At 40.5% G+C, this 26234-nt stretch overlaps 1 protein-coding gene and 1 long non-coding RNA gene across 11 annotated transcripts in view; one reads left to right on the top strand and one right to left on the bottom strand.

Moving 5' to 3' along the window:
• The window catches only part of plekha7b (pleckstrin homology domain containing, family A member 7b), a 112927-nt gene that overhangs the window by 60394 nt on the left and 26299 nt on the right, over positions 1 to 26234 (bottom strand). The window contains exon 1 of one of the 10 annotated variants that reach the window (XM_077518318.1): positions 17658 to 18016. The exons of 7 other annotated variants lie outside the window; for them this stretch is intronic. Coding sequence is in view for 1 of the 3 variants with exons in the window: in XM_077518316.1 (XP_077374442.1) it covers positions 2970 to 3010 (41 nt within the window). In the remaining 2 variants the exon portion in view is untranslated. Of the gene's footprint in view, positions 1 to 2736; positions 2828 to 2969; positions 3085 to 17657; positions 18017 to 26234 lie in introns of those variants that run through there. 2 more of the 10 variants (XM_077518316.1, XM_077518319.1) reach the window with 2 other exon arrangements.
• LOC144017396 (uncharacterized) lies at positions 10915 to 12913 on the top strand. The gene is made up of 5 exons (XR_013283176.1): positions 10915 to 11958; positions 12098 to 12144; positions 12237 to 12287; positions 12359 to 12392; positions 12466 to 12913. It is a non-coding gene; the product is annotated as an uncharacterized LOC144017396 (long non-coding RNA).

Here is a 26234-nt window from a genome sequence, read left to right as displayed (position 1 = left end):
TCTCAGTGAGCCATTAAGCAGATAAGCATCCTGCAGCGTGATTTGCACGTTGACCGACCTCCATCAGTTTCAGCGCATGACACATTGTCACTCACTACTATCATTATCACTACTACCAGCTCCATAGTGAGCCCTTTACAACCCTTACAAGAGGACAGTCATCTGTTTGCTAATGCAATGTAAAACATCAATCCCACATGAAATGATAACGGCACTTCCTTGGTGGTGGTATAAAACGCTTGAGGGAGTTTGCAGCTGCAGTGAAAGGCAAAAGATGCCAAAACATGTGCCAAGGCTTGCCGGTGTCTTAAAAACAGTCTTAAAAACAGTCGGTCAGAAGGTTTGGCCCAATTTGAAAGAGAGGTCCTGGCTAACACCTCATTAAAATTCAAGGCACGCCCACCCTCCTGACACATCACATTTTATTGTCGCCCGTGGTGCGCTCAAAAACACAAGCAATCACAAATGCAAGCAAGGCAGCCGGCTAACTGCTCACGCTTAATACAGAGTTGTAAAGTTGCCAGAGCCTCCTCATACACACAGTAAATGATCAATGTTACAATTTTTATGCTCAGGGTGAAATTAGTTCTGTAGTTCTTATTCACAATAGACATTTTAATTACATTTACACACACTGCTGGAAATACAGTTTGTGGCTTCTCAACTACACAGCCACTAAGTGCAGTGCCAGTGAAGTGCAGCTTGAGTAGCAAAGCATTGTAAGTCATAGAAAATAGTACTTTGTGAGAGTGGGTTTACTTCAAAATGACTTGTATAGTTTAAAATCAAGAATAACTTCCTCTTTTAAATGACTGCATTTTTACAGCAACTAATACATCCATCTTTTCTATGCAACTTATGTTCATTGTCTTCACCACAAAAAAAAGAATCTTCCTTTTGGAAAGTCTGCTGTCATGGCCAATTTAGAATGCCTTATTGTCAGCTGTGAATGCACGCTTGACACACAAAGAGAAGTGAAGTTGTGAGGAGAGGGATTTTTTTTCTCAAAAAAAAAGTCTTAGACAATAGCCCGTGTGTGGACAGGGCTTCTGGCTCACGTGGCTTCTAGAGTGCCTCGTTGTCAGTTGTGAGTGTGTACACGTCACAGAGAGACAGCAGAAAAAAATGACGTGTTTTTTCACAAATGTAAAGCCTCATTTTATATACTTGGCATTTTTTTTTTTAAACAATCAAATTTGGCACAATTATTAGCAACAGTTTTATTTTCGGTGGGTCAAATTGTGAAAGACATTTTACAGGGACTTTAACCAAATAGATAGTTTTGAAGCGTGCCAAGGTCCATAAAGGTCAAGGCCGGTCTCAGACGACAAGCTCATCGACATAAAGGCCTATTGGCCTCAGCAAATCCCAGGTTTAGTAACAGAATGACTTTTCACCGTCATGATCCAGTGGAAGCATGTAAAGCATTCAGATGTGATATACTGAACCATTGGTCAAAATGGAATTGAGATTAACGGCACTTGAATGAGAACGGAGGATAAATCACATGTACATTATCTCATTGAAGGTTAGCAGGCCAACAGCAACAATTGATGTCCTGTGACACTTTAGATCTGAATTGAAATTGAAACTATTCTGGCTCAAGATTTCCTGTGATTGGCTGGCAACCAGTCCAGGGTGTCCCCCGCCTACACCCAGAACCAGCTGAGATAGGCTCCAGCAGTCAAGAAAATGGATGGATGGATGGATGGATGGATGGATGGATGGATGCATGGATGGATGGATGGATGGCTCAAGATTTCACATTGAGAAAAGCACATACTGTGACTGCAATGCATGATTGCTGAATAGTGAATTCATTGTCATCTCGTCTCGTCGACCAGTCCTGTTCAATACTGTCAGAACAGATTAAAGTATGCAAAGACTGCTACAAAATATTTTAAGAACTACAACATGTCATTCGCAAACCTTTTACACCATTACTGAGTGCTCCAAGTACCACCATAGTGTCCAACATTAAAGTACAATAAATTTTAGGAACAGTTCCATTAGCAGCCAATATAAATTATATATTTCTGATGACTCTTTTATTTGCAGCACTTCTTTTTTTACGTCTTGGTTGTACACCCATATATTGACAACATTATAATATTGATTCTTGTCACTGAAAAAAAAAAAAAAGAGGTTGCAAATTGGATCTGACCGCAAACTATTTGATGGAAGACAGAGGTTGATGGGAAAAAAAGATGGAAAAATGAGTAATAAAGAGCAAGCCTGATGAATGTGCCTCTCGATACCTCTCGAACCAGGTCCCACTCTGCAGTTTAAGATGACTTTGCTTGTATTTAGTTACTGAATGTAGCAAAAATCTGAATTGTTTTATTTCCATACTGTTTCCTTCCTTCAAAAATCACTGATCCTGAGCATCTGTTGCAGCTAAACAGTCCAAAGCCAAACACAGCTAATCGCTTAGGCGTGCAATGTAGGACAGAAGAGGATGCTAAGTGCTTGGAGAAGAGGGAAAGCTGAAAATCTCCAACAGGAAAAACAACAGTAGGCTTGAACACAATAAGCTCAAGACAAGAAAAGACAGAAAGACAAGGCACAGTGTTATGTGAGGTAAATAAACTTGAGTTGAGTTGAGTAACTAAATGTGAAAATATTGTATATAAATCACATTTAAAAAGTGGCCCTTCATGAGACTCATAAAACACTAAATACTACTCTTAATAATACTTTAGTGCGGCAATGCCGGTATTATCCCCCCCGACTCACCCTTGAGTCCCTTCAGGAGAGTTCCACCCATGTGTAGGAGGCTTAGCGAGCAAACAATTGCTGCCCTGTCAGCAGAAATTCCAGCAAGTTTGATATGGTGAACTAGCATCATACTTGTGATGATTGATGATTAAGTAATAACATCCAAATAGGGAATCAAAATGTCATTAAGAAGAAAGAAATGGAGAACAATCTGGCTAATCGTGCACATATACTAAATTCATCAAACCTACCTGCTAGTTGCCAGTGCCACTTTTATGCCAAAGTCTGTCATCTCTCGTCTTGTCCTCTACGGGACACACTCGCCTGCAACATGACCCCGTCTGATTTGACCAAACGAGACAACCGCTTATTCGACATACACACTCCTGTCAACTGGCGCAAACGCTCACACAAATTGCATATGTTCGTGGTAAGATTATCTTTCTGATCTCTGATCTCCATAATCCCTCAACATCCGGAACAAATCACACACACAAAAAACAAAAAACTCTGGGTTCTGTGCTTTCTCATTTTAGTGCATCATTAAATCCCCTCTGAGCCTGGACATCAGACTAATTAAACACAATTAGCTCTTAGTGCAGCACTTTTCACTATTACGAGACATCCATCCGAAGAAAAAACACTATGGTACATCTGTCCATTCAAGCATAAGTAGTAAGTGTGCTGTTGTGCTGTGTATATTTGTATTGTGTGTGTATATACAGCGATACATTAATACATTAAATTACAGTTGCCATTTCCAAAAGTGAGATTGATCTAATGGCACTGTCAAACACCTAAAAACTCCTCCTGTGAGCTTTTAATTACAGCGAAAACTTTCAAAAGACAGATGGCAGTGGAAAAGTGAATCAAATTAAGATGTAAAATGCACCATGCAGAACCAAAATTAATATGCAGATTGATAACATCATTAGCTCTTTGGAATTGTAAAAGTTGCAGGTGATTAGTTTGTCATCTCTTTGGAGTCAAATCATTCAAGCACATAAGATGCTGTCCTCGGCCACCCGGGGGCAGTATATAACAGACATGCAGTCTACAGATTTTGACAATCCCGAGCTTATGTGACAAGTCAAAATGGCAGTCATACTCGGTGAATGCAAGCTCGCCACTCATTGAAAAGCATTGGACGTTGGGTCATTGTAATTCGATTTATGAGGATTATTTTGATTTCAAAATGTGATGAAATGTTGTTTGCCTACTATAACAGTCAGCCTGCAGAGGTAAACGTGCGATAAGAACAGAAATTGGACGTAAGTAGTCTAACGTTAGATGCATGTCCTTACAAACAGCCAAGAGGCACTTAAAATGAAGGAATCAAAACCGCGGATGTATACAATTTAGTTCTTAGGTCATCTGAATAATGTACATTATGCTAACAACGTAAAAACTAGCTAGCACAGAGCTGTGGTGATTTGATCTTGGGTTGACTTAGCCTGGCCTGCCAAGTGTAGGACAGTAATTTAATAATTTCAGCATTTTGGACAATTAGAGTGACATTTCTCCTATTTTTATTTAGTCAAACCTTACTGTATGTATGCCCTCCTGTTGCTAAGAAAAACATGAAAATTAAACGTCATCACTCCGAGGTGAGCGGCGAGCTTTACTGATGCAAGCTGATTAATGGCTAAAATATGTAGAAAGCAAAATAATACATTTGATCACACTCAAAGACAATTATAATACCTTGGAAGTGCTCACTACAAAGCACTTGTGGTCTTGGTTCCTTTTCAAACCATCCACTTCCACTCTTTTACTGTTTTTATACATTTTCTCAGATGTTCAGGTTCCATGCAAAAAACATGGAATGATAATTTAGTTTCCGTCATGTTATGTTAGAACATCCAACTACGTACACAACCACTTTTAGGCATGATTTTCTGAGAGCTTTTATGCTAGTCACAGTCAAAAAAGCAATACAATACTCCGAGTAAGGGGCATTGTTGCATTTCAGAAATATCAGAAATGCCCAGATGTTCGGAATTGTCCATACAAGAATTAGATGGTAATAAATGCTCTGTAAACTGCAATAATTGTTTTTCACACAATATTAAGAGTATGTGCCTGTGACTATTGTTATATTGTCTGTCTGCATGTGTTGTTGCACTGTTTGTATTAAACACACAGGTAAATATCTTTGTTTTATGAGAGTTGAGCTTGAGAGTTAACGTCCACTGAGACTGGAGGCAAACCGCTTGGTCTCCTCTTATGATCAAAACTGCTGCTTATTTGGAGTTGACGCTGCCGGCATCACAAGTCGGGTTACTCATACCAAAGAAGAAGACGTGTCTGCCGTCTATCATTGAACTGTAGTCGGAATCGGAATCTGCATCTCGGATATTAACAAGACACATTTGGCTGACGTTTACCCACATGGTTTCCCTTACTTTGCTCACAGACGCTGGCAGGCTATCGCACAATCAATTTAAACAGATTAATTAAATACATTAGGGGAGTTTGGCTTACTTGGCTGAGAGGAATAACTGAATTCATTGGTTATTTTTAGATCTCTATAAAGAGAGTAGAAGACTGTGTAGAGGCTCATTAAGTCAGTAAAGTGGTGGAAGGTCTACAGTCGAACTCTAAAACAGACATGCGAGCAGAAGTGAGATTTTAGCTGAACCGTCTCCTTTATACTGGAATTTGCTTGACACGGGGTGATTTGCGTTTATTACAATCTAGGGAATGTAAAAGGTCACAGTTTTAATAAGCAGAGAAGAGACTCCTCATTTTTAAATACCGCAACCTTCTGCTCAGCATCACCATTATGTCTTTTCTTCGAAGGTGTCTCCCAGGAAATGTCCTCCCTATTTCTGGGTGTAATGTCCCATGGGCCAATTTTAGGTGTGTCATTTTTCAAGTCCGGACACTCACAGTTGCAGTTAACAAAGCAATGACCTGTAGCAACTAAGCATACAAATGAGGCCAAGTGACTGCTGGCCTCAAGATCCCAAAAGTTCTGACCTCAGAGCAGATATTACTCATTCACACTGCATAAATGGACACGATACCTATTAAGTTCACCAACAAAGAATTGCCTGCTGCTCTTCGGTGACATTTTACACTGACCACTGGCCACTGCAAAATGGCTTATAAATGGGGACAGAAACCTCAGCTGACATTGAGATCCATCATAAATGTGCATTGATCCAGAATAGACTGATAGAGTTTTCACAACCCAACAGAAAGTGTAACTTGGATGACTTACTAAAAAAATATAAATAAATAAATAAATTCAAAAAAAATAAAAATACACTTGGTGAAGATGGAGAACTTCTTAAACAATAGGTAGTAGATTTGAGTTTTGATTATCAAGACTATAAATTATAGTCCTTGAATATTGATTGAGCTAACATTCAAACAAAGGAGGCATATTGGTTTTCACTACTTGACAGAAACTATTGGGGACACACAATACAAATAAGGCGCCTTGTGATTTGAGCTTAATTTGTTCATTGACCTTGTTCATAAGTCAAAACAGTCATATCTCAAAACATCTTACCAGTGAAGCGAATGGAAACAAACACCATGAATCAGTTTCAGCCTCCCAAAAGAAAACAAAAAATGTTGTTTTTTAACCCTTGTGCCTTGAAATCAGTGATACCCTCGAAGAGTAGATTTTAGCCAAATAAGTAATTCTACTTTGAGGTGTTATTTCAACCACTCAAAATGTTCATTGGCATCAGAACTATCCATACATATGAAGTTTTTTTTTTTTTTTTTATGTATTCCCCCCTCTTAGGACTATACAAGCCCAAAGAATGCACTATGAAGAAAACGAACTGTGCTGTATACATGTATAAAAAAATAAATAAAAAATTAATACTTCATATGACATAATTAGAGCTTCGAATAAGGCAATAAGTTATAACAACAATTTTTTCAATGCATGCCAAATTTTTTGACAATGGCAATTTAACTCAGAACACCCTCGAAGAGTACATTTTAGCCAAATATGTAATGCTCCTTTGAGGTGTGATAACTAAGTCAATTTTTAATATTTTTTTTTATTTCAACCACTCAAAATGTTCATTGGCATCAGAACTATCCATACATATGATTTTTTTTTTTTTTTTTATGTATTCCCCCCTCTTAGGACAATACAAGCCCAAAGAATGGACTATGAAGAAAACGAACTGTGCTGTATACATGTATAAAAAATAAATAAAAAATTAATACTTCATATGACATAATTAGAGCTTCGAATAAGGCAATAAGTTATAACAACAATTTTTTCAATGCATGCCAAATTTTTTGACAATGGCAATTTAACTCAGAACACCCTCGAAGAGTACATTTTAGCCAATTATGTAATGCTCCTTTGAGGTGTGATAACTAAGTCATTTTTGAATATTTTTTTTTCTTTCAACCACCCAAAATGTTCATTGGCATCAAAACTATGCATAAATATAGTATATTTATTTATTATTATTATTTCCCCCCGCCATAGGACAACAGAAGCCAAATAATAGATTATGAAGAAAATTAACTGTGTTGTATATATGTATAATAAAGAAATAAATTTGAATCTTTCATATGACATAGTTAGAGCATCAGGCAACACGGTAGCTTTGATAGAAAACTTTGGGGAAAAAAGTACTTTTTGTGGGGCTCCGGAGCGGCACCGGGACCCCTCCGTGACTTTAGCCGCAAATTTTGTTTGATTTTCGGATACAGGAAGGCCCGATTTACACCCCCGTATCCGGCGTCGCACTTCAACGAGCCACGTATCTCTTGTGCTCACGGTTCCAGATATGTGTCAGATATGTGTCATTTTCCCCGTAGGACGTACGGTTCCGGAGAAATAACGGAAAGAAAAAGCTCCATTACACCGATCCGTCCGTTTACTTTACCCGGAAATCGTGCGTGTTTTTCGGATAAATTTACACCGCCTGTATCCAATTGTATCCGGCGAACGGAAGTCAACACAGCGACGAGCTACATACCGTTGGGAAGCTGCACGTCCCCCGCGGCATTCCAGGACGTGCTCATATGTTCGTTTATGTTTATTTTGTAGAAGTACTTACTTGCCAACTTGCATTTGCAGCTTTTTGTGTCTCCGATCGCCGTTCTTTTACTTAGATCCAGGAAGCTCATGTCTCTTGCACGTTAGCTCTTGCACGTTGTTGTGAATACAAACTAGCCGAATAAAAATCGAAGCTTAGCACTTTCACACGTAGAAATGCAACGGCCAGATAAGATAACCGACGAGGAATTCATCTCGACAACCGTTACATGTTACACTTCATAAATTGCACCAAAAAAAACACGTTTTTTTTGTTTTGTCTTATCCCTTCTGCTTAGTTTTCACCGATCCATGCTCCTTGCCATGTTTTGAAGAATGCACGAAGGGAAATACGTCACCTCCACGTTGCACGCACGTTTGGCCACAATGGCACGCCTCCCCCCTGCAGGCTTTGCAGAGCAAATGCCACTGCTCGGCTGTTCAAAATGGATGATCGAACTGCGCATGCGTGTGGAATATGCACGCTATCAATTCTAAAGTTCTAAAGTGAAGAAAGAGAAAAAAAAATTTAAATAACAGCCTTCACACACTGAGGAAAACCGCTGTATTGCAACGACGCCCACCTCTAACAGTGGCTCATTTTGGGGACATAACAACGACAAAGAGCATTGCCATTCGACCCCTCCCACTAGGGAACGTGCCTCCCACGTCCATGCAGACAAACAAACAAATATCCCAACACGAAACATAAGTCAATAGCTCGCAATACCTTTTTCTGCACAAAAATATAAGTGGCGCGCGTGTACGCGCATCCACGAACACGCACGCGCGCCCACTAACGTGCACGCGCATCCACTAACATCCTGTCGAATGCACAATCAGTAAAAAGCACGAAGAAATAAGTCTGTGTGGAATATGGCGTGCTGGAAACAGTGCGGCGTTTGCAAGGAAAATCATTAATTGGCCTCTACCGCCACCTGGTGGATTTGGGGTGCGAAATCTTTCTCATGGCCATGGCACCGTCGAGGAATGTCCATAGAAGGATTTCATGCAGAAATCACGGAAATTGCAATAAAATACATGCAGTGTCCAATCGGTCCAAAAATGTCACTTATAATGTACATTAATGTTACGCGGCTAACGTATATTCCAGGGCTATAAAATTAGTTATCTCCCTCATGCAATGGCTGAGAAATGTCGGCACACTCGCATTTTGACCATCCCCCAGTTTTCCAAAGCCGTGGCTCATTTTTTTTTTTTTTTTTTTTTTTTGTGTTTTCCCCCTGCACAATCAACTCCCAATTTACATATTTGGCTAAACAAATGGCACAAGGGTTAAATGTAGAAAAATTACACTTTGAAAATAATATTTTGTAAAAACATACAGTAGTATGTAATTTTAAAACTCAAAATAAAACAATTTTTCACAAAAATTTTGTCCTTTAATCCAGTGCACAATGTTGCTGCTCATTCTGGTTTGTACACAGTACGCCTCAGGTGTCACATCACTATACTGTACTGCTATACTGCTAAATTTAGCTTGTGCCTTTGGCAGCCTTTAATTCCCTCTTCTTTTCCTTCTTAAAAAAAAAAAATTCTAAAATTGGAATTGTTGTGAAATAAGTTGCGTCACTGCCACCATGCCCCACTCGTAACTCAAGTTTGCATTTGCAATTTAAAGCAAAAAAAAATGTTGACTGAAGAATTTGTAAGTCATGCCACTCGTATCTCAAGGCACCACGACAGATATACTCTAGTTTCATGCTGACATAACTATAGCAATAATGTACAGAATAGTGCTTTTATCACAACAAAACATCACACGACTTTGCTGCATATGGAAAAGATGTTTTTTCATCTTGTATCACGCACTCATGTTGAAAATCTGACTTCTCATCATGTAGCAGTATGCTGCATTTATTTTTATTTTATTTTTTATGTTGTGATAGCTGATTTGAATGTGACAAATGGAAGTCTCTTAAAACAAGGCATTAAATATTATGAAGAGAACTTTTTGTTTTTTTGTTTTTTACAACAGATTTCATTTTGGGCGGACAAACACTTTCATTAGCAGTTTCTACTTCACTGAGCAGGACAATTAATCGTCGGCCGTTAATTTTCCAATAAAGGGCATTTGTGTGTCCATCCCTTGAGTGTATACGATACATCACTGTTATTGTATATCTGTCCGCGGGTTGGGCTGTGCTCAGGACGGATGTAAACATTCAATTTTGTTTCCCCCCCAGGAGTGCTTCGGACTGTAGCACACTCGACCTACAGCGATGCGGCCGTATATCCCTGAACACAAAAGAGCATCCCTTGATCCTTGAGAAGATCCGCAGCCAAACGGTCAGTGACCTGCGTTTACGAGGCAAGAGCAAAGTTAAACCACAGGTATAAAGCTTAAGCATTAAGCCATGATCTTCCTCACCACCTCACATTCCCCTCCCTATAGCCATATTCTTTCACACCCCCCATCTCATCAGAACTGTGCCTCCTTAACACAACGCTTCCCCGAGCAGGGCGCCCGCTCTGCTCCATTCTCTCTGCAGTCATCCAGAAACGACGGGCATGTAGGGGTCGTGACAGGAAAGGATACAGTCACATTTCTGGCAGATGAAGTCAATTCTGATTAGAGTACAGGGAAACTCTAAAGTCAAATGTACCTGAGGTGCGACAATTTATAATTGAACCATAATTTGTGGCACAAATACGCCTGCAAAGTGTACGTCACATAGGGTTGCCAACTGTCCCGTATTAGCCGGGATGCCCCGTAGAGAAAATTTGATGTGAAATAGTTTTAGATCCGAAAAGGTTCAATATAAATTGCTGACAAAAAAAAAGTATACAGGGGTAAAATGGTTGTCCTGACTAAAACTAGACTAAAATGTTGACAGTTTAAAATAGACAAAATTAACACTAATGAGAAAGCAAAATCATATCGCAATTAATTAGCAAAACTCGCCCCTTGACAAGGGCCAGGAGCCAGATCAGACCTGCTGTCATCAATTTATGTAGCCCACGATGACAGTTTACTTCATGTTTCTTGCTGAAAGAAGTTCCTTTATACTGAAGTATTTGGTTGTGAGTGACTATTTTCAATGACTTCTAATTTCACATTAAAATGTTTGTGAATAACAAAACATGGGCGGCACGGTAGTCGAGTGGTTAGCACGTCCGCTTCCCAGTTCTGAGGTCTCCGGTTCGAGTCCAGGCTCGGACCTTCCTGGGTGGAGTTTGCATGTTCTCCCCGTGCCCGCGTGGGTCTTCTCCGGGTACTCCGGTCTCCTCCCACATTCCAAAGACATGCATGGCAGGTTAATTGGGCGCTCCGAATTGTCCCTAGGTGTGCGTGTGAGTGTGGATGGTTGTTCGTCTCTGTGTGCCCTGCGATTGGTTGGCAACCAGTCCAGGGTGTCCCCCGCCTACTGCCCAGAGCCAGCTGAGATAGGCGCCAGCAGCCCCCGCGACCCTTGTGAGGAATAAGCGGTCAAGAAAATGGATGGATGGATAACAAAACATGGGGCCAGTTGTGTGCTGTAATAAGGGATGTAACAATATAGGGATGTAGCAATATTGTGATATTGCCATATTAAAACTGCCACAATATATCGTTGTTGTCATGTCACGATATTAACTCTTTGACCGCCAAAAACGTTTAAAAACGTTCAGTATAATCCTAGGATAGGCCGCCATAGACGTCTATTGACGTCTACTATGTTTTTTTATGGAAACGGGTGGAGGAAAGCCTTGGGCAGCTGTGCTCCAAGTATCAAGCCGATCGGGTTACTATAATGAGTATTCCTGGCCACTAGATGGCTGTGATGAGTCTTTTGGACAAGATCGGGTAGGAGACAACAGTAGAAGAAGAGAGGCTGAGCTAGAGTGTTGAGGGGGAGAGAATGGCTAACTTGGCTAAGGGAGTCAAAAAGGCTATAGATGGCAATCAGCTCACGCTTGATCCTTATTTTCAAAGCTCAAAAGCATCGACCAGTGCTCAAGAGCACAGTGATGACGGGGTTAAGTCATAGTTGAAGCGGTGATGCGGCCGTTTCGACCACGTCCTAAGGCCCCACCGGCTAGCGATGCTAATAACGTCCTAAGGCCCCACCGGCTATAGCGATGCTAACACCGGATAAAAGTGGTGCACAACCGAGCACGTCTGCACAGATGACGTTTCATCGGACAATGACGACTACTATGGGTCCGATGCAAGAGAGTCTTGGACAGTCTTTCGTCCTCCAAAGAACGTGAAGGTAAGCGCTAACATGCTAAAAGATTGCTAGTAAGATTACTTTCCTAACTTTTCGGGCGATCTGCTAGCAGCGTGTGTAAATGTGCTGATATACACTAGAACATCTATTACCTATACAAACGTGAATGTATATTTTATAGATCGTGCTCACAGCAACGTCCGACCGCTGGTTCGACGACAAAGAAAGGTAAAAAGAGAAAAAAAAAAACGTTTTCAATACACCGCAACAATTATAGGAAAGTCTTTCAATAGTATTGTAATTGTATATGTTTCTTTCAGCTCCTACTCATAGGGCCCAAAGTGACCCTTCTCACAGTGAGCAGAACAAAGGTAAAAAGAAAAAAAAATTCTCCACAGCACTAATAAAATATTTGATGGTAAACGTCTTCTATAATTTACAGAATGTGCATCAACCAATACATCCAAGAAAAAAAGGTAAACATGCACACACACACATTGCATCACAGTGCTCTAAAATAACATATGATATTGAAATGTATATTTGCAGATCCCAAAGATTCTGGCTGGCTTGAAGTTGATGAAGTTGGCTGGCAGCCAACCAACTTCCCCTTTGCTGCAAAACCAGGACCAAGGGATGCTGCAGCAGAGCTGAATTCCCACCTGCCAGCTGACATCCTGGAGCTCTTCATCACGGATGAACTTCTCCAGCACATCGTTCATCATACCAACCTCTACGCAAATCAGTCCATGCAGAAGCAGACTGACAAAAACTGTGATGCAAATCCTGCTGCATCCCCCTAGCACGCACGGGATTGCTCCACAATATACCACACAAAAAGAAAAATTGTGTCGTTGAAACATCCACACAATTGTAAATAGTAACACGTACACACACACACCACACATGCGCAGTTGCGCACGTGTAAATAGTTTGCAAAGAGTTTTCCAAATTGTTTGTTCGGATTGCTACTGTTGCATGTAAATAAACTGTTATTTTGCAATCAAAAAACACTTTTTTTTATTGTTGGGGTAGTGTTTTATAGAAGTTTAGGTGTTTGTAGAATGAAGAAGATGTAGAATGAACGAAGCTGTTTTCTATTGTTGATTACTGAAGATCTGAATAAGGTAGAAACAAACTTTTTTTTTTAGATGAAAGATGATCAATCTTTCATTTGGTAGTATCCGCGTTTCCATAGTCCTAACACAACATTTTCTGTGGAGCTTGAAAGATCGGTAAAATTCTGTAAATCAGCTGGCACACACCTTTTCCGAAAATGGCTGGCAGTCAAAGAGTTAAAAGCAGCACATCTGTTAAAAAAAAAAAAGAAAAAAAGTCATGTTGATTTCCATTTGTGCAGTTCTAAACCCTCTGGTGGCTATTTTTTTGTGCAGTTTAATTTTCACAAGGCATGTTTTGGCCCTTCTATGTTTAAAATCCATGCTAATGGTCAAATAAAGGGGTACATAAAATGCGCCCCACAATATCGTGATAATTATTCATTCAAGGACGCATCTGTTGAGGAAGGACGCATCTGTACTTGCTCCTGCACTCGCTCGTGAATCTAACTACTTGTTGATTTTTGCATTGGGATTTTTAACTACATTGTTGCAGAATGCCTGGCGGAAAAAGAGCTGACGAGATTGAGGAGATAAAATCTTCTCTTAAAAAACTCAGTGGAATGGTTGCCGAATTACTTGAAATGAAGAAGAGCATTGAGCCACTTCTTCAGGAAATACAGCAATTGAAGAAAGAGACACAGGAAAAAGATCGACGCATTGTTGCCTTGGAACAAAAAGTGGATGATTTGGAACAAAATCTTCGTATCAACGATGTGATAGTCACCTGTATCAAGATCAAGCCGCGCCGTGGCCCTTTGAGAGCTGCGGCTAGCACGAGCACGGAAGATTCTGACCAATATTCAGGGAACGAGACTGTGGAACAGCAAGTGACACTTCAACTCAGAGATTTGGGATTAACTGTTGATCCTGCGCACATTCAGATGTGCTTTTCGCTTCCAACTGGAGGGACACGACCACCGGCAGTTCTGATCAGGTTTGTTGACAGAAAGAAAAAGATTGCTCTTCTGAGAGACCGTCACAAGCTTCGTGGGAAACATGTCTACATCAACGAAAACCTCACCAAACGAAATGCTGACATCGCCAAAAAGGCTCGACAAATGAGAAAGAATGGACTTATCGAAAGCACGTGGACAAAAGACTGCCGAATTTTTATTCAAACTAAAGATAACTCTGGTCAACTAAAAACACGAATCGTGAAAGGAGCTGAGGAATTGGCAGCGCTTGAGAGACAACAGTAATTCACAATATCACAACAACAACAACAACAACATCACTAATTACCCAAAGCTGGAGTTGTATATGATTATTTGCTGACTTTGCCAAGGCTAACTCTTGTTTATACACCTGCATTGATAACATGTATTGCTGTTCCCGTTTGAATCTAAATATTGTCTGGCTCGAATTCCGTTTGTTCTAACAGTCAAGGCTACATGATAAGGCTGTATTGTGGCTCCAATGAATCTGCTGTCAATACGCAAAATGGGGGTTGGTGGTCTGGTTCCTGGAATGCAGCTGGCGTGGGACGCTCTGCTGGGTGAACTAGGCTGGGCAGCGCACAGGAGTCATCAGACCCACAACATGCTAGCAACCAGTGGTGCTACCTGACCAGAATCGAGTTCTGAAATTGCTTGAAAGCAATGGGCCGAATGCAAGCCGATCTACTCTTCTGGAAAGCACAACATGTGTGAAAGCTGATCCGAGGTCAGCGAAGACCCTACTGGTGAAAGAGAAGAATTGCGCTTGCCTTGGCTGCTCGCCTGGCGGGGTGGTCTTGCTGGTGGCGTCTGGGGACCGACTCACCAGTGCCAAATGACTGGGACTAGCCACAATCTACACACGGACATTCAAGATGAACTGAGCGAGCAGTGTCTGGGATAGTATGGGATGGATAACGATAAAAATTAATGACTATTCTAAATAATGTATATGATTGATGCGTTATAGTAATGGGTCGATGGGGACGGGTCTCGAATAAGATTCGGCTTCTACCCGTCAGCCCTTCTTTCGGATGTCAATGTTGCAAATGATGTGATGTGATTGATGTAAACTGTAATGTGTCCGAAAGGAAAAAATGAATAAACAAACAATAAACAATAAACAATTATCATATTGTGACCTTCATATCATGATAATATCATAACGTGATGTTTGGATATCGTTACATCCCTAATTGTAATACAGTAAAACCTCCGCTGACGAACGCTTAGGCTCACAAACTTTTCGCCTCACGAACATTAAATTCGCGAGCATATAGTCTCTGCTGACGAACTAGTTTTCGGCGGACGAACCAAACCACGCGGTCGAACAGCCACGGTGGCGGCCACGAGAAGCTGACGCACGCTCACGGCGTCCCAGTTCGTCACCCCCTTTCTTTGAGTGCGGACGTGGTTTGTGTTTGATAGACATTTTGGACCATATTGAGTGTACTTTTGCTATTATGGGACCGAAAAAGACCCCACCACAGGCTAGTGTTAAGCCTAATGCTGCGTTCTCAACCAAAAGCGAGGGACGGCGATTCGGCGGCGCGTTTGCATTGTAGTCAATGGAGTTCGCGCCACTAAAAAAAGCGAAAGTGCTATCACGTACCTCAAAATAGGAGAAAATAGTGCCACGGCTGTTTAGTCCCAGGAAAGAAGTGAAAATAGTTGGCGGTGCTCACTTTTTGTTGACTCGCTAAAGTGCTCCACTTCCTTGTTCACCAACGGACACGCCTCCTCCGCTCCCGTGAGCACGAAAGCGCGAATGAACGGCAACCGTTCCAATAAACACTCTCCGCGGTGAAACGCTTGCGAATGAAGTAAGTCTGCTACCATCCTTAAGAACTACCATCACAAAGGTAAATAAAACGACTTTATTATACAGTACAGTTTATTTCTTTAATTACAATACAATAGCACATTTATTATACATAAAATAAGGTATATTTTTGTGTAGTTTTAAGGCTTATTTAGTAGAAAATTATGTTTTATAGGGACCTGGGAACAGATTATACTCATTTTAATGGTTTCTTATGGGAAATAAATGTTCGGAAGAAGAACTTTTCGCCTTACACACACTTTCTGGGAACCAATTATGTTCGTGAGCTGAGGTATCACTGTATGATGAGTTATTCAGATTGTTACCAACTCCATGGGCTGGAAAAAACAACTTTGTAGTCCTTGACAAAAATGACTTTGACACCGGTTTTATAACATTACGCGGAGCAGTTAATTTATTTATATATGATTAAGAATGATAAGAATGTTTAAAATAAATTGTTGTCAGGTTTTATAATGGCTTGCGTTATAAAAAATAAAAATAAAATAAAAAAGTTTTTCCGCATTCAAACAAGTCAGAGGTCAAGCAGTACTTTGGAATGGACTGTGTTCAACAGTTCAACAGTTTTCTTTTTCTTTTCATGCATTCCAGATATCCAAACAGTATCATTTTTAACAGTGCGAGATAATAAAGAGTGTATACATAACCTCAATGTTTTCCAGCCATTGCCTTGTAGGAGTGGCTACAATGGTTATAAAGTGCTTTGCAGAATGTAAACAGTACAGAATAAATCATAGCAAATAAAGCAGCGCCTAGTAAAATATGTCAAATGGAAACATAAGGGATTCTGTATAATAACTAACATAAGATGTACTGTATGTAATAAAAAAAATAAATTAAAAAAACGTGCAAAAATATGTTTGGAGGAGTTATTGAAGTTACGATGCTAATAGTGGCGCATTTCTCATCCAGGTGGATGACTGCTTGCAGATGATACGATGATGAGTCAGTCAAGGCGAAAAAGCCAAACAGAAACGTGTATCATGCAGTCACTAGTTTAGACAAATTAACACAGTAATAAAATATACAAGAGCCCTGCTGATTTCTTAACCATGTAACAAAGTGCCCTATTAGTTGGTGGTTAGACAAATGAGGCGTCATTTAATATGACAATGCAACTGAAATGATACAATAGTGTCAGAAGCTCACAGCTGATAAAGATAATGACGAGAGAATCATGTTCAGCATGAAGTTGTTAATTGCAATTTCATCACAAAAATTTGTATCAACACATCCGCATTTTGCCTTAATAAGCAAAGTTAACAATCAAATGTGTACCACATAAAACAACAGCTATTATTCCACCATACGGCCACAACAAAACATATTTAATATTTCAAAATGTTGAGAATATACAGTATTATTTTAAATATTAACCAAGATGTACATTCTGGACTAATTCCTGTAAATTACTTTTGATCTAAGATCTGTCTAAATTCTCACAAAAACAGAGGCCTTGCAAATATTGCTAGCATAACTGTAACTTAAATGTTCCTGCTCAAGTCCACTACTCGAACAGTGGACATAATGATGGCTGCATTCCATTCAGGTGAGTCAGCACCAGCTTTGGGGCATTGTGTTCAATTTGCACAAGAATTACACGGCTATCTTTATTATGGCAACTTCTGTTCAGGCTTAAAATTACATGAATGAAAGGGTAATACAATAACACTTGATGCCATAATTCCAAAGTAAATTCATTACTGAGATACCACTTCAAAATAATGATGACATACTGTTTACATACAGTAAAAAACCATTTAAACCAAGCGCATAAAGTTACCAGCTGCCTATTTTAAGTGCATGTGATAAAATAGCGTTAAAAAGAAAGTTGCTACTCACCCTTAAGCATTAAAATTGTGAAAAAGTCAATCCAACTCAAGTAAAAGTTCCTATCATGTCCTAAGGGCAAAGACAATAAGTTGTATGGGTTGCTCTTGTCTTGTTTTAGTATAAAGCTCAGTGAAGAGCAACGCCAGATGGGAATATCCTCGATAGCTGCTGTTTCAGCTCTCTCTCACTCTTTGGCCAGTCTTGATCACTGCGAGTAAAACTAGCTGCACTTTCATTGTGTAGCCCTCTTAAGCCTCTCCGGGGCAGAATAAAACGATAACAGCGTCCACTTCTTCTGTTTAAAGATAAAAGGAAGAGGAAAACCCCGGCGGAAGCCGTCATTCCTATTGGTCACCGAGGATGAGCAGCTTTCACCTCTGTGTAAAGTGCTGACCTTGGTCTCTGTCTGCAAGCAAAACGTGGCGTCCGCGCCTGATCTCCCCTTATCAGATGACACCGGTGGGCCAGGGAGACGGGGGATGCAGGACAGACGACAGCCGAGTGGCAAATTCGGTCCGACTTGCCACAAAAGTCAATAACGCGCAGACAGACGTATAGATAAGCGCAATAAGGCGTGGACGAGGGTGGCTGTGCTCCATCCATCAAATGGACCACCAGGTCGATGTTCATATTTTACACTGACAGCCACTTTCGCTGTGTTCTATTTTAAAATAGCATGGGTCCCGAGGACCAAAACAAGCGATAAATAAAAATCCTGCAGCCTCAATATCAAGATCTAGTGGCAAGATGCAGAATTGCAACTCACTCATCCCATTCTGACTCTAATCTACATCATCACTTATTCACACCAGTGGTGCCTTGGAAATAAGCGGCATGGTATCAGATTGGAGAGCTGAAAGGAATACATTGATTATTTGTTGTTTCATGAATACAAAATGAGGCTGGAACTTGCTGCCTTTAAGAAAATTGCATTGGATTTATTTGTAAGAATTGACGAAGTTGAGTTCAAGAAAAGCTGCACAAATTGCACAAACCCGAAGACCGGCTCCCATCAGTCCTATAAACCTATAGAAAATAGAATAGAAAATAGCTATAAAATATTGCTTCGAGGGTCTACGGTTCCACCAAGTTTGAAAGTCGGGGCCATGAGGGATGTGGTTACAAGTGTACATGTCACAAATTGTACGCCTGACAAATGTTGAGTGAGTCCCTTAGCATCAGGTCACGCAGGCGCCAAAGCGCGTCCGCCATCGTGGAGTGGGCTCCTTTGCTCTTCAGCCAGTGCGCCGGCAGCCGACTCTCTTGCACTTTGGTCATCTTTGTACTCAATATTACATTCCGTTTCAGAACGATATCGAATCAAGCAATCATGGCAAACAGTTTTCGTCGCACAAGCTATCAATGAACAGGAGCTTATTGAAATGTTATTTTGGGGGGGAGGGGGTGGTGGAATATTTGGCAATAACATAACGCTGGCGTCAGGCCAAAATCGTGTACCTACAATGCCGTCACTTTTCAGGAGATCCCAAAAACAACATTTCTTTTTTTTCAACCATTAACATTGCATCATCATAGAGGACAAGTCATTTTCAACACTTTAGATTGGTCAAAAAATGACACATGTGGAACTGACCAAAAGGGATGTAACGATATCCAAACATCACGATACGATATTATCACGATATGAAGGACACGATACGATAATTATCACGATATTATTACATTCTACAATTACAAAATAAGCAAAATTGTAAAAAATATTAATACAAATTTTGGAGTTGTTTAAATTTATACATTTGCACCCTTTTTATTTTTTTATGTTGAAATAACTAATTTAATAAATTTGGTTTTATCCAAAAGGAACTCACATAATTATAGTGATTCAAATAATTTTGTCTTAAGATTTTTTATTTTTATTTTTTTACGTTTAAACATTTTCTTGTTGTGTAAAAACAAAAAACAAAAAATCATCCTACTGCACAGTGCACATGATGCAAAAACTTCAAGTTTTTGCCAACATAAATAAATTTATATTATTCTAAATTGTGTTGGTCTTAATATTTTTAAATGTGTAAACATTTTCTCGTGCAAAAAAAAAAAAAAAGATCATCCTACTGCACAAGCTGCACTCCAACTTCAAGTTTTTGCCAACATACACAAATAAATATATAAGCGTGTATATATATTATTATTCTAAACATATTATTCATTCTGTTTGGTCCAAAAGGAACTTAAATAATTATAGTGTTCCTATTTTTTTAATTGGTCTTATTATTTTTAAATACTTAAATATTTTCTTGTTTTGTACCACAACAATAGTTGTGATTTCAATTATTGCCAAAATAATCGTGATTATTATTTCTTCCATAATCGAGCATCCCTAGTTGGCGATATTTAAAAAAGGCCTCAATATTGTAAAGTAAAAAAAGAAAAGAAAAAAAGAGCTCATACTAAAAGCACAATATTGTGCTTTTGTACAAAACAGCAATGCATATAAACCACCTACAATCTCTCGTAACAATATTGAGGCACTTACTTGTTAATGCAAGCACACATTGAGTTCCTCCACATATTGACTCGCTTTACAAGCAAATTAGGTTTTCCTTCATCTGACAATTAGCACAGATTTTAAACATAGAAGGCCAAAACATCCATCCATCCATTTTCTTGACCGCTTATTCCTCACAAGGGTCGCAGGGGGTGCTGGCGCCTATCTCAGCTGGCTCTGGGCAGTAGGCGGGGGACACCCTGGACTGGTTGCCAACCAATCGCAGGGCACACAGAGACGAACAACCATCCACACTCACACGCACACCTAGGGACAATTCGGAGCGCCCAATTAACCTGCCATGCATGTCTTTGGAATGTGGAAGGAGACCGGAGTACCCGGAGAAGACCCACGCGGGCACGGGGAGAACATGCAAACTCCACCCAGGAAGGTCCGAGCCTGGACTCGAACCGGAGAAGGCCAAAACATACCTAATGAAAATTAAATTGCACTAATAAACTAGCCACCAGAGGTTGCTAGAACTGCACAAATGGAAATCAACCTGACTTTTTTTTAACAGATGTGTTCCCTTTAAATATTGTGAACATGACGATATTGTGGCAGTTAGAATATCACGATATCACGATATTGCCCTTATCGTTACATCCCTACTGACCAAAAGTGCAGATCTTTGAAAAAATATGAAATTTGCCAAATTGTGACTTACGATAATGATTAAAACCATTAGCTACGCTTCAACGTGCCGTAGCCGTTTGGCGTATTCCAACTAGTACTAATTACAACAGTAGAAACCCGGTGCAGTGTCACAGCATTTGCTATTCTATGATGAATAAAGTTAGCACACAGTTGTTGTCTGTGCATTGTTGGACATCATCATCATAAGAGCTGAGCCAAAAGGCAAAGCTCTCGATTTACCGGTTGATCTACGTTCCAACACTCACCTATGGTCACGAGCTGTGGGTCGTGACCGAAAGAACAAGATCCCGGATATAAGCGGCCGAAATGAGTTTCCTCCGCAGGGTGTCCGGGCTCTCCCTTAGAGATAGGGTGAGAAGCTCGGTCATCCGGGAGGGACTCAGAGTCGAGCCGCTGCTCCTCCGCGTTGAGAGGAGCCAGCTGAGGTGGCTCGGGCATCTGGTTCGGATGCCTCCTGGACGCCTCCCTGGGGAGGTGTTCCGGGCATGTCCCACTGGCGGGAGGCCCTGGGGATGACCCAGGACACGCTGGAGAGACTATGTCTCTCGGCTGGCCTGGGAACGCCTCGGGATCCCACCGGAGGAGCTGGTTGAAGTGGCTGGGGAGAGGGAAGTCTGGGTTTCCCTCCTGAAGCTGCTGCCCCCGCGACCCGACCCCGGATAAGCGGAAGAAGATGGATGGATGGATGGATGTTGGACATCATAAACTGGCAAAGAAACTTCACTTTTGTGCCGCTGCTCTTCCTCGACGTTGATATTAATCTTCTAGGGTTAGCCTTAAGTTATTACTTCCAAAATATTTTTGCTCGTTCTCAACCTGTATGAGTAATGTGACCCATGTTTTTGTTGTTGTTGTTGTTTTTTTTTTAAACTATCCAGAACAATCAGAATGAGGTGTGATTTCCGTAACAGAATACTGACAATCTGTCAAAGTTGGCAGCTCTGTAAATTTTCTGCTGACAATTTTAATTTTCAATTGTTACTTTTCCAGTATGTTTCTATGTATCCATTCTCTGGAGAATGAATTATAATTTCAAATAATAATTGATATACTTAACTTTATAGACAAAAATGTTATTTTTATCCACCATCTTTTATTTTATTTATTTATTAATGATCAATTATTTCCGAAACCAAACTTTATTTCTCCAAGCTAGAACTCGTGAACTCAGAACTCAATAATAACTCATTAAAAAATGTACTTGTCAAATATATAAGTCGTGGCAGTAAATGGTTAAATTAAAGAAAATTCGAAGAATATAAATGTCCAAGGCAGTGAATGAGTTAAGCAAAAATCAATTTCACATGGACGACCAACTTTATGACCAATGAGTCAACACATTATTCCGACTCCTAGCATGCAATTAATAGAAGTCACATGCTGAACCCTTTCAGTCAACCAAAACATTTCTATTACTCTATTGCCAACACCTTTGTCGGCTCTCGGGTCAGGCCTGGAGCCGGAAGGCTGGCCGCAGCGTCACCTGTTCCAGCACCTGTTGGCAGGCTGGTGCACCAGGTCCCCTTTTGCGTTGTGTGTTGAAAGCAGATGCGAGTCAGGAAAAAGAATAGGCGGGAGTCCAAAGTCAAGCTGAACAAAAAGCGGCTTTATAGGCAAAAGCACAATGAGACCATTCAATTTGCGCAAATGGAAAAAATCTGATCTTCTCAGGAAATCCAACAGTTTATAAAGCTTCACCCATGGTGCAACCTCTTTTCCCGATTGGCTATCAAACTTGTCTGCCCACTTCACGCTTAGATCTTATTGGCACGGGAAAGCCTCGGCCAAACCCACTTATTATGAGATGCAAATTATTGAATGCTAATGGTATCTGCTTTTGACCACTAGGGGGTAGTGCGAGCTTAGTTTTGTGACTTCTACTGGTATCCAATTGTTATTAAGTCGCCCGCCGATCATACGTCCCCCCCCCCCCCCCCCCACTCTTGAGACCAGAAGTAGTAACAAGTTTTACTGGTATCAAAAGAACTTATTCGTTCATAAAAATAAGGTGACCTATCATTTACATTGTATAATCTAATAATTTTGCTAAACTAACCTTTTTGCAGACACCCAAAATAATGAGAGCCTTGTCCTAAGCATCGTCCCTCAGCTAACAATAACGAGACCCTTGCCCTGAGTCATTTGACTGCCATCTGACAGTTTGTAAGATAATGAGATCCTTGTTCTGAGCTTCTCCTATGATTGTCAACTAGAAGTCATAAAGTAATTAAGATTCTTGCTCTGACCTTTTTTTCCCCGTCATGCTTGTAAGCTTTTCAGGATATCCCTTGTTCGTTAGCCCTTAGGCGTGAAGGAGCAGTTTTCAACCGTTGACCCTAGTGAACATGTGATTGCGAAGGAGCAGTTTTTCAACAGTTTGACCATAGTGAACATGTGATTTCTGGTATTTTCAGCTGGCACCTTAGAGTTACAAAATTAAGTAAAATGATTAATTGGTAACAAATACATGATTCCCTTTGTGACAAGTCAGGATACACACTGGCATTTAATTTCCTTAAGCTATTTAAACACAAGTAGCAATCATAAAGTTGTTTAGCATGAAAAGGATTTCACTTGAACATTTGGCCTAGAATAGGTCAATAGTTCAAGGGACAGCACCAAAAATCAGATCCCACACCTTCACGCTCACTTGATACCACTAAATAAAACGCAGTCTCTGAGATATCATCTAACAAATGCACCTTTGTGACCACTAACGAATCACTGCTGTTCTCACCTGTGAGGTGAGACAAGAACAGTGCACCTACTCTCTCTGCAGTGGCTCCAGTCTCTGACAGAATGCGGCAACTTTAATCTGAATTAAATCAGAGGGTGGGCACACAAACACAGTCAAGAGGAAGCTGCAAATACTGAGGTGCACAACTTGTTTCTTGCTTGGCTACAGCTGTCAGTACAAGCATGACATGAAAGATGCTTTGAGGTGGATGGATAGATAAATGGAACATAAATCAGCGTCAACCTGAGAGAGGATGAATTACATCACCATCAGGCAATTTAGTGGTCATGAATCCTAACATCAAGACAGTTGGCATTAGGTTTCTAGCCTTATGCGATTAATAACTCAGGTAAGAGCCGATGTGTGCTGTTTAATAAAAGAAACTGTATAGTTGGAAGCAAACAATGTTTTGCCACAAGACAGATGTTTGAAGCACGCAAACACGTTGCAAATGTCTTGACCTTTAAATGTGTTTCACCTTCAGAACACATGCTGCCACGGTGGGAATTTGGCAAGCAGTGCATCAACTTGCAAGTTTCAAACGAGGAAGCAGCGGCTTAATGGTCCTGTCAGAAATAGTTCCGCTCATCATCCATTTTGGTCTTGGCGGTATACTTCATTAGCAATTTAACGGCATGGTCAAAGGGCCTCATTTGCAGAAAATGTTAACAAAGCCTCTCTTTATCCCAAACATTACAAAATATGGTCAACTGCTGCTACGTCTTTCTTGTTAGCACTTAGACAGACAAATCATAATCATCTAAAATTAATCTGAAACAAAATATTTAGCTTTACTGTGAACAGCAGGTGTCTTGAACTGTCGAGTGAGTTTATTGATGCTTCTCCAGGCTACTGCAATGGGATCTATCTGATTGATATCTAGTAATTGTGTCCTTGTCTTTAACATGTATATTTCTTCCCAAGACAACTCAGCAATGATTACCAAACAGAGGTCATTTACAACCATAATTTGTTGTACACTCACAAATCTAATAGGTCAGCCTCAACTGTGATGTTGAGTTCTGAAGGTTGGATCCCAAGCGGCAGACACAAATACGGTTTTAACTATTTATTCACATCGAGAGGCAGAAACTCAGAGACGCAGTACACAGGACAGGTGGACAATAATCCGGCAAACCACACACAATTCTCAGACTGCACCTACAGACAGTGAATCGTAAAGGGCTAAAGAACGACATCACATAGGTCCAGACACCACCTAAAGGATTAAAGGTTGACATCACAAAACATCACGTTTTGTAAACAGAGACTTGTTACATCAGTACCTGACACTTGACCTCACGGCCATGAACCCAAACTAACAGGACATGAACTCAAACTTAACCCAGGCGTGACCCCAGACATGAGACAAGAACCAAATATTACTCCTGCATGACTCGAGTCATGGCGGCACGGTGGTTGACTGGTTAGCACGTCGCCTCCCAGTTCTGAGGACTCCGGTTCGAGTCCAGGCTTCGGCCATTCCTGGGTGGAGTTTGCATGTTCTCCCCGTGCCTGCGTGGGTCTTCTCCGGGTACTCCGGTCTCCTCCCACATTCCAAAGACATGCATGGCAGGTTAATTGGGCGCTCCGAATTGTCCCTAGGTGTGCGTGTGAGTGTGGATGGTTGTTTGTCTCTGTGTGCCCTGCGATTGGCTGGCAACCAGTCCAGGGTGTCCCCCGCCTACTGCCCAGAGCCAGCTGAGATAGGCGCCAGCACCCCCCGCGACTCTTGTGTGAGGAATACGCGGTCAAGAAAATGGATGGATGCATGGATGGATGGACTCGAGTCATGACAAGTGATAACAAAGAAATTTCCGATTAAAGTCACCAAATTCTTTGGCAGACTTAAAAAAATAAATGTGATACTGTGAGTGTATTTCTTCAGCAGACAGCAATCTCTGACAAGCCATTCAAGTTTCCGTTTGAAATCCTTTCCAGGGTTTCATCCTGCCTGATCCCAAAGGAATTTAAGTTGAGAGAAACTTCAAAAGGTAAGTCATATCCTGGCAGGTTTCACTCTCAGAATGGACTTGAACAACCTGCTTTTAAAAGTTTAAAAGGCAGTCTTTAGTGCGAATGATGCTGCGTCAGTTAAAGACAAAAAAAATACAGTATGCAGAGGGAAAGAAACGTTTTCAGTGGCTACTAGAAAACAAATTGACTTCTTGCAAACAAATAAAGGAGTCAAATACAACAAACTTACTGACAATTTGAAAAGTGTCATGTTTTCATCCCCCTTGATTGGATGCATTTAAATTGTTTCAGAGGTAAGACAAAGGTCATTTTGTATATATTTGTGGAACTACATTTTCTGAGCAGAGTGATTGGAATAGATAGAATGCTGTGTTTGCAGGAGGAGAAAGCTTCATTAAATGGGGATTAAGATAAGCGCCTACAGGGGTGCTACAGAGAGAAAATAAAATATTGATAGAGCAATCACATTTGATGAGGTTTAGGCGGAAGCATTGGTAGCTTTAGCTTTCATTGCGGTTAACAAACACTTCCTTCTGCACTGCCACATACACACACACCATCGTTGGCCCATTCCACAAAATGAACTGTGTCCTACAAGAAAATTTTGTGGCATATTCAATCAAAAAGAAAAATCGCATAACTTGTGAATTTAGAGACTAACTTCTTCAGAGTTGACCGATAACGTCTACTTGATCGTTTTGATTTT

The sequence above is a fragment of the Festucalex cinctus genome, chromosome 4, assembly GCF_051991245.1.
Source record: "Festucalex cinctus isolate MCC-2025b chromosome 4, RoL_Fcin_1.0, whole genome shotgun sequence".
Classification (NCBI taxonomy): domain Eukaryota; kingdom Metazoa; phylum Chordata; class Actinopteri; order Syngnathiformes; family Syngnathidae; genus Festucalex; species Festucalex cinctus.
The sequence above is the reverse complement of the archived record's forward strand: the minus strand, read 5'-3'. Positions and strand labels throughout refer to the sequence as shown.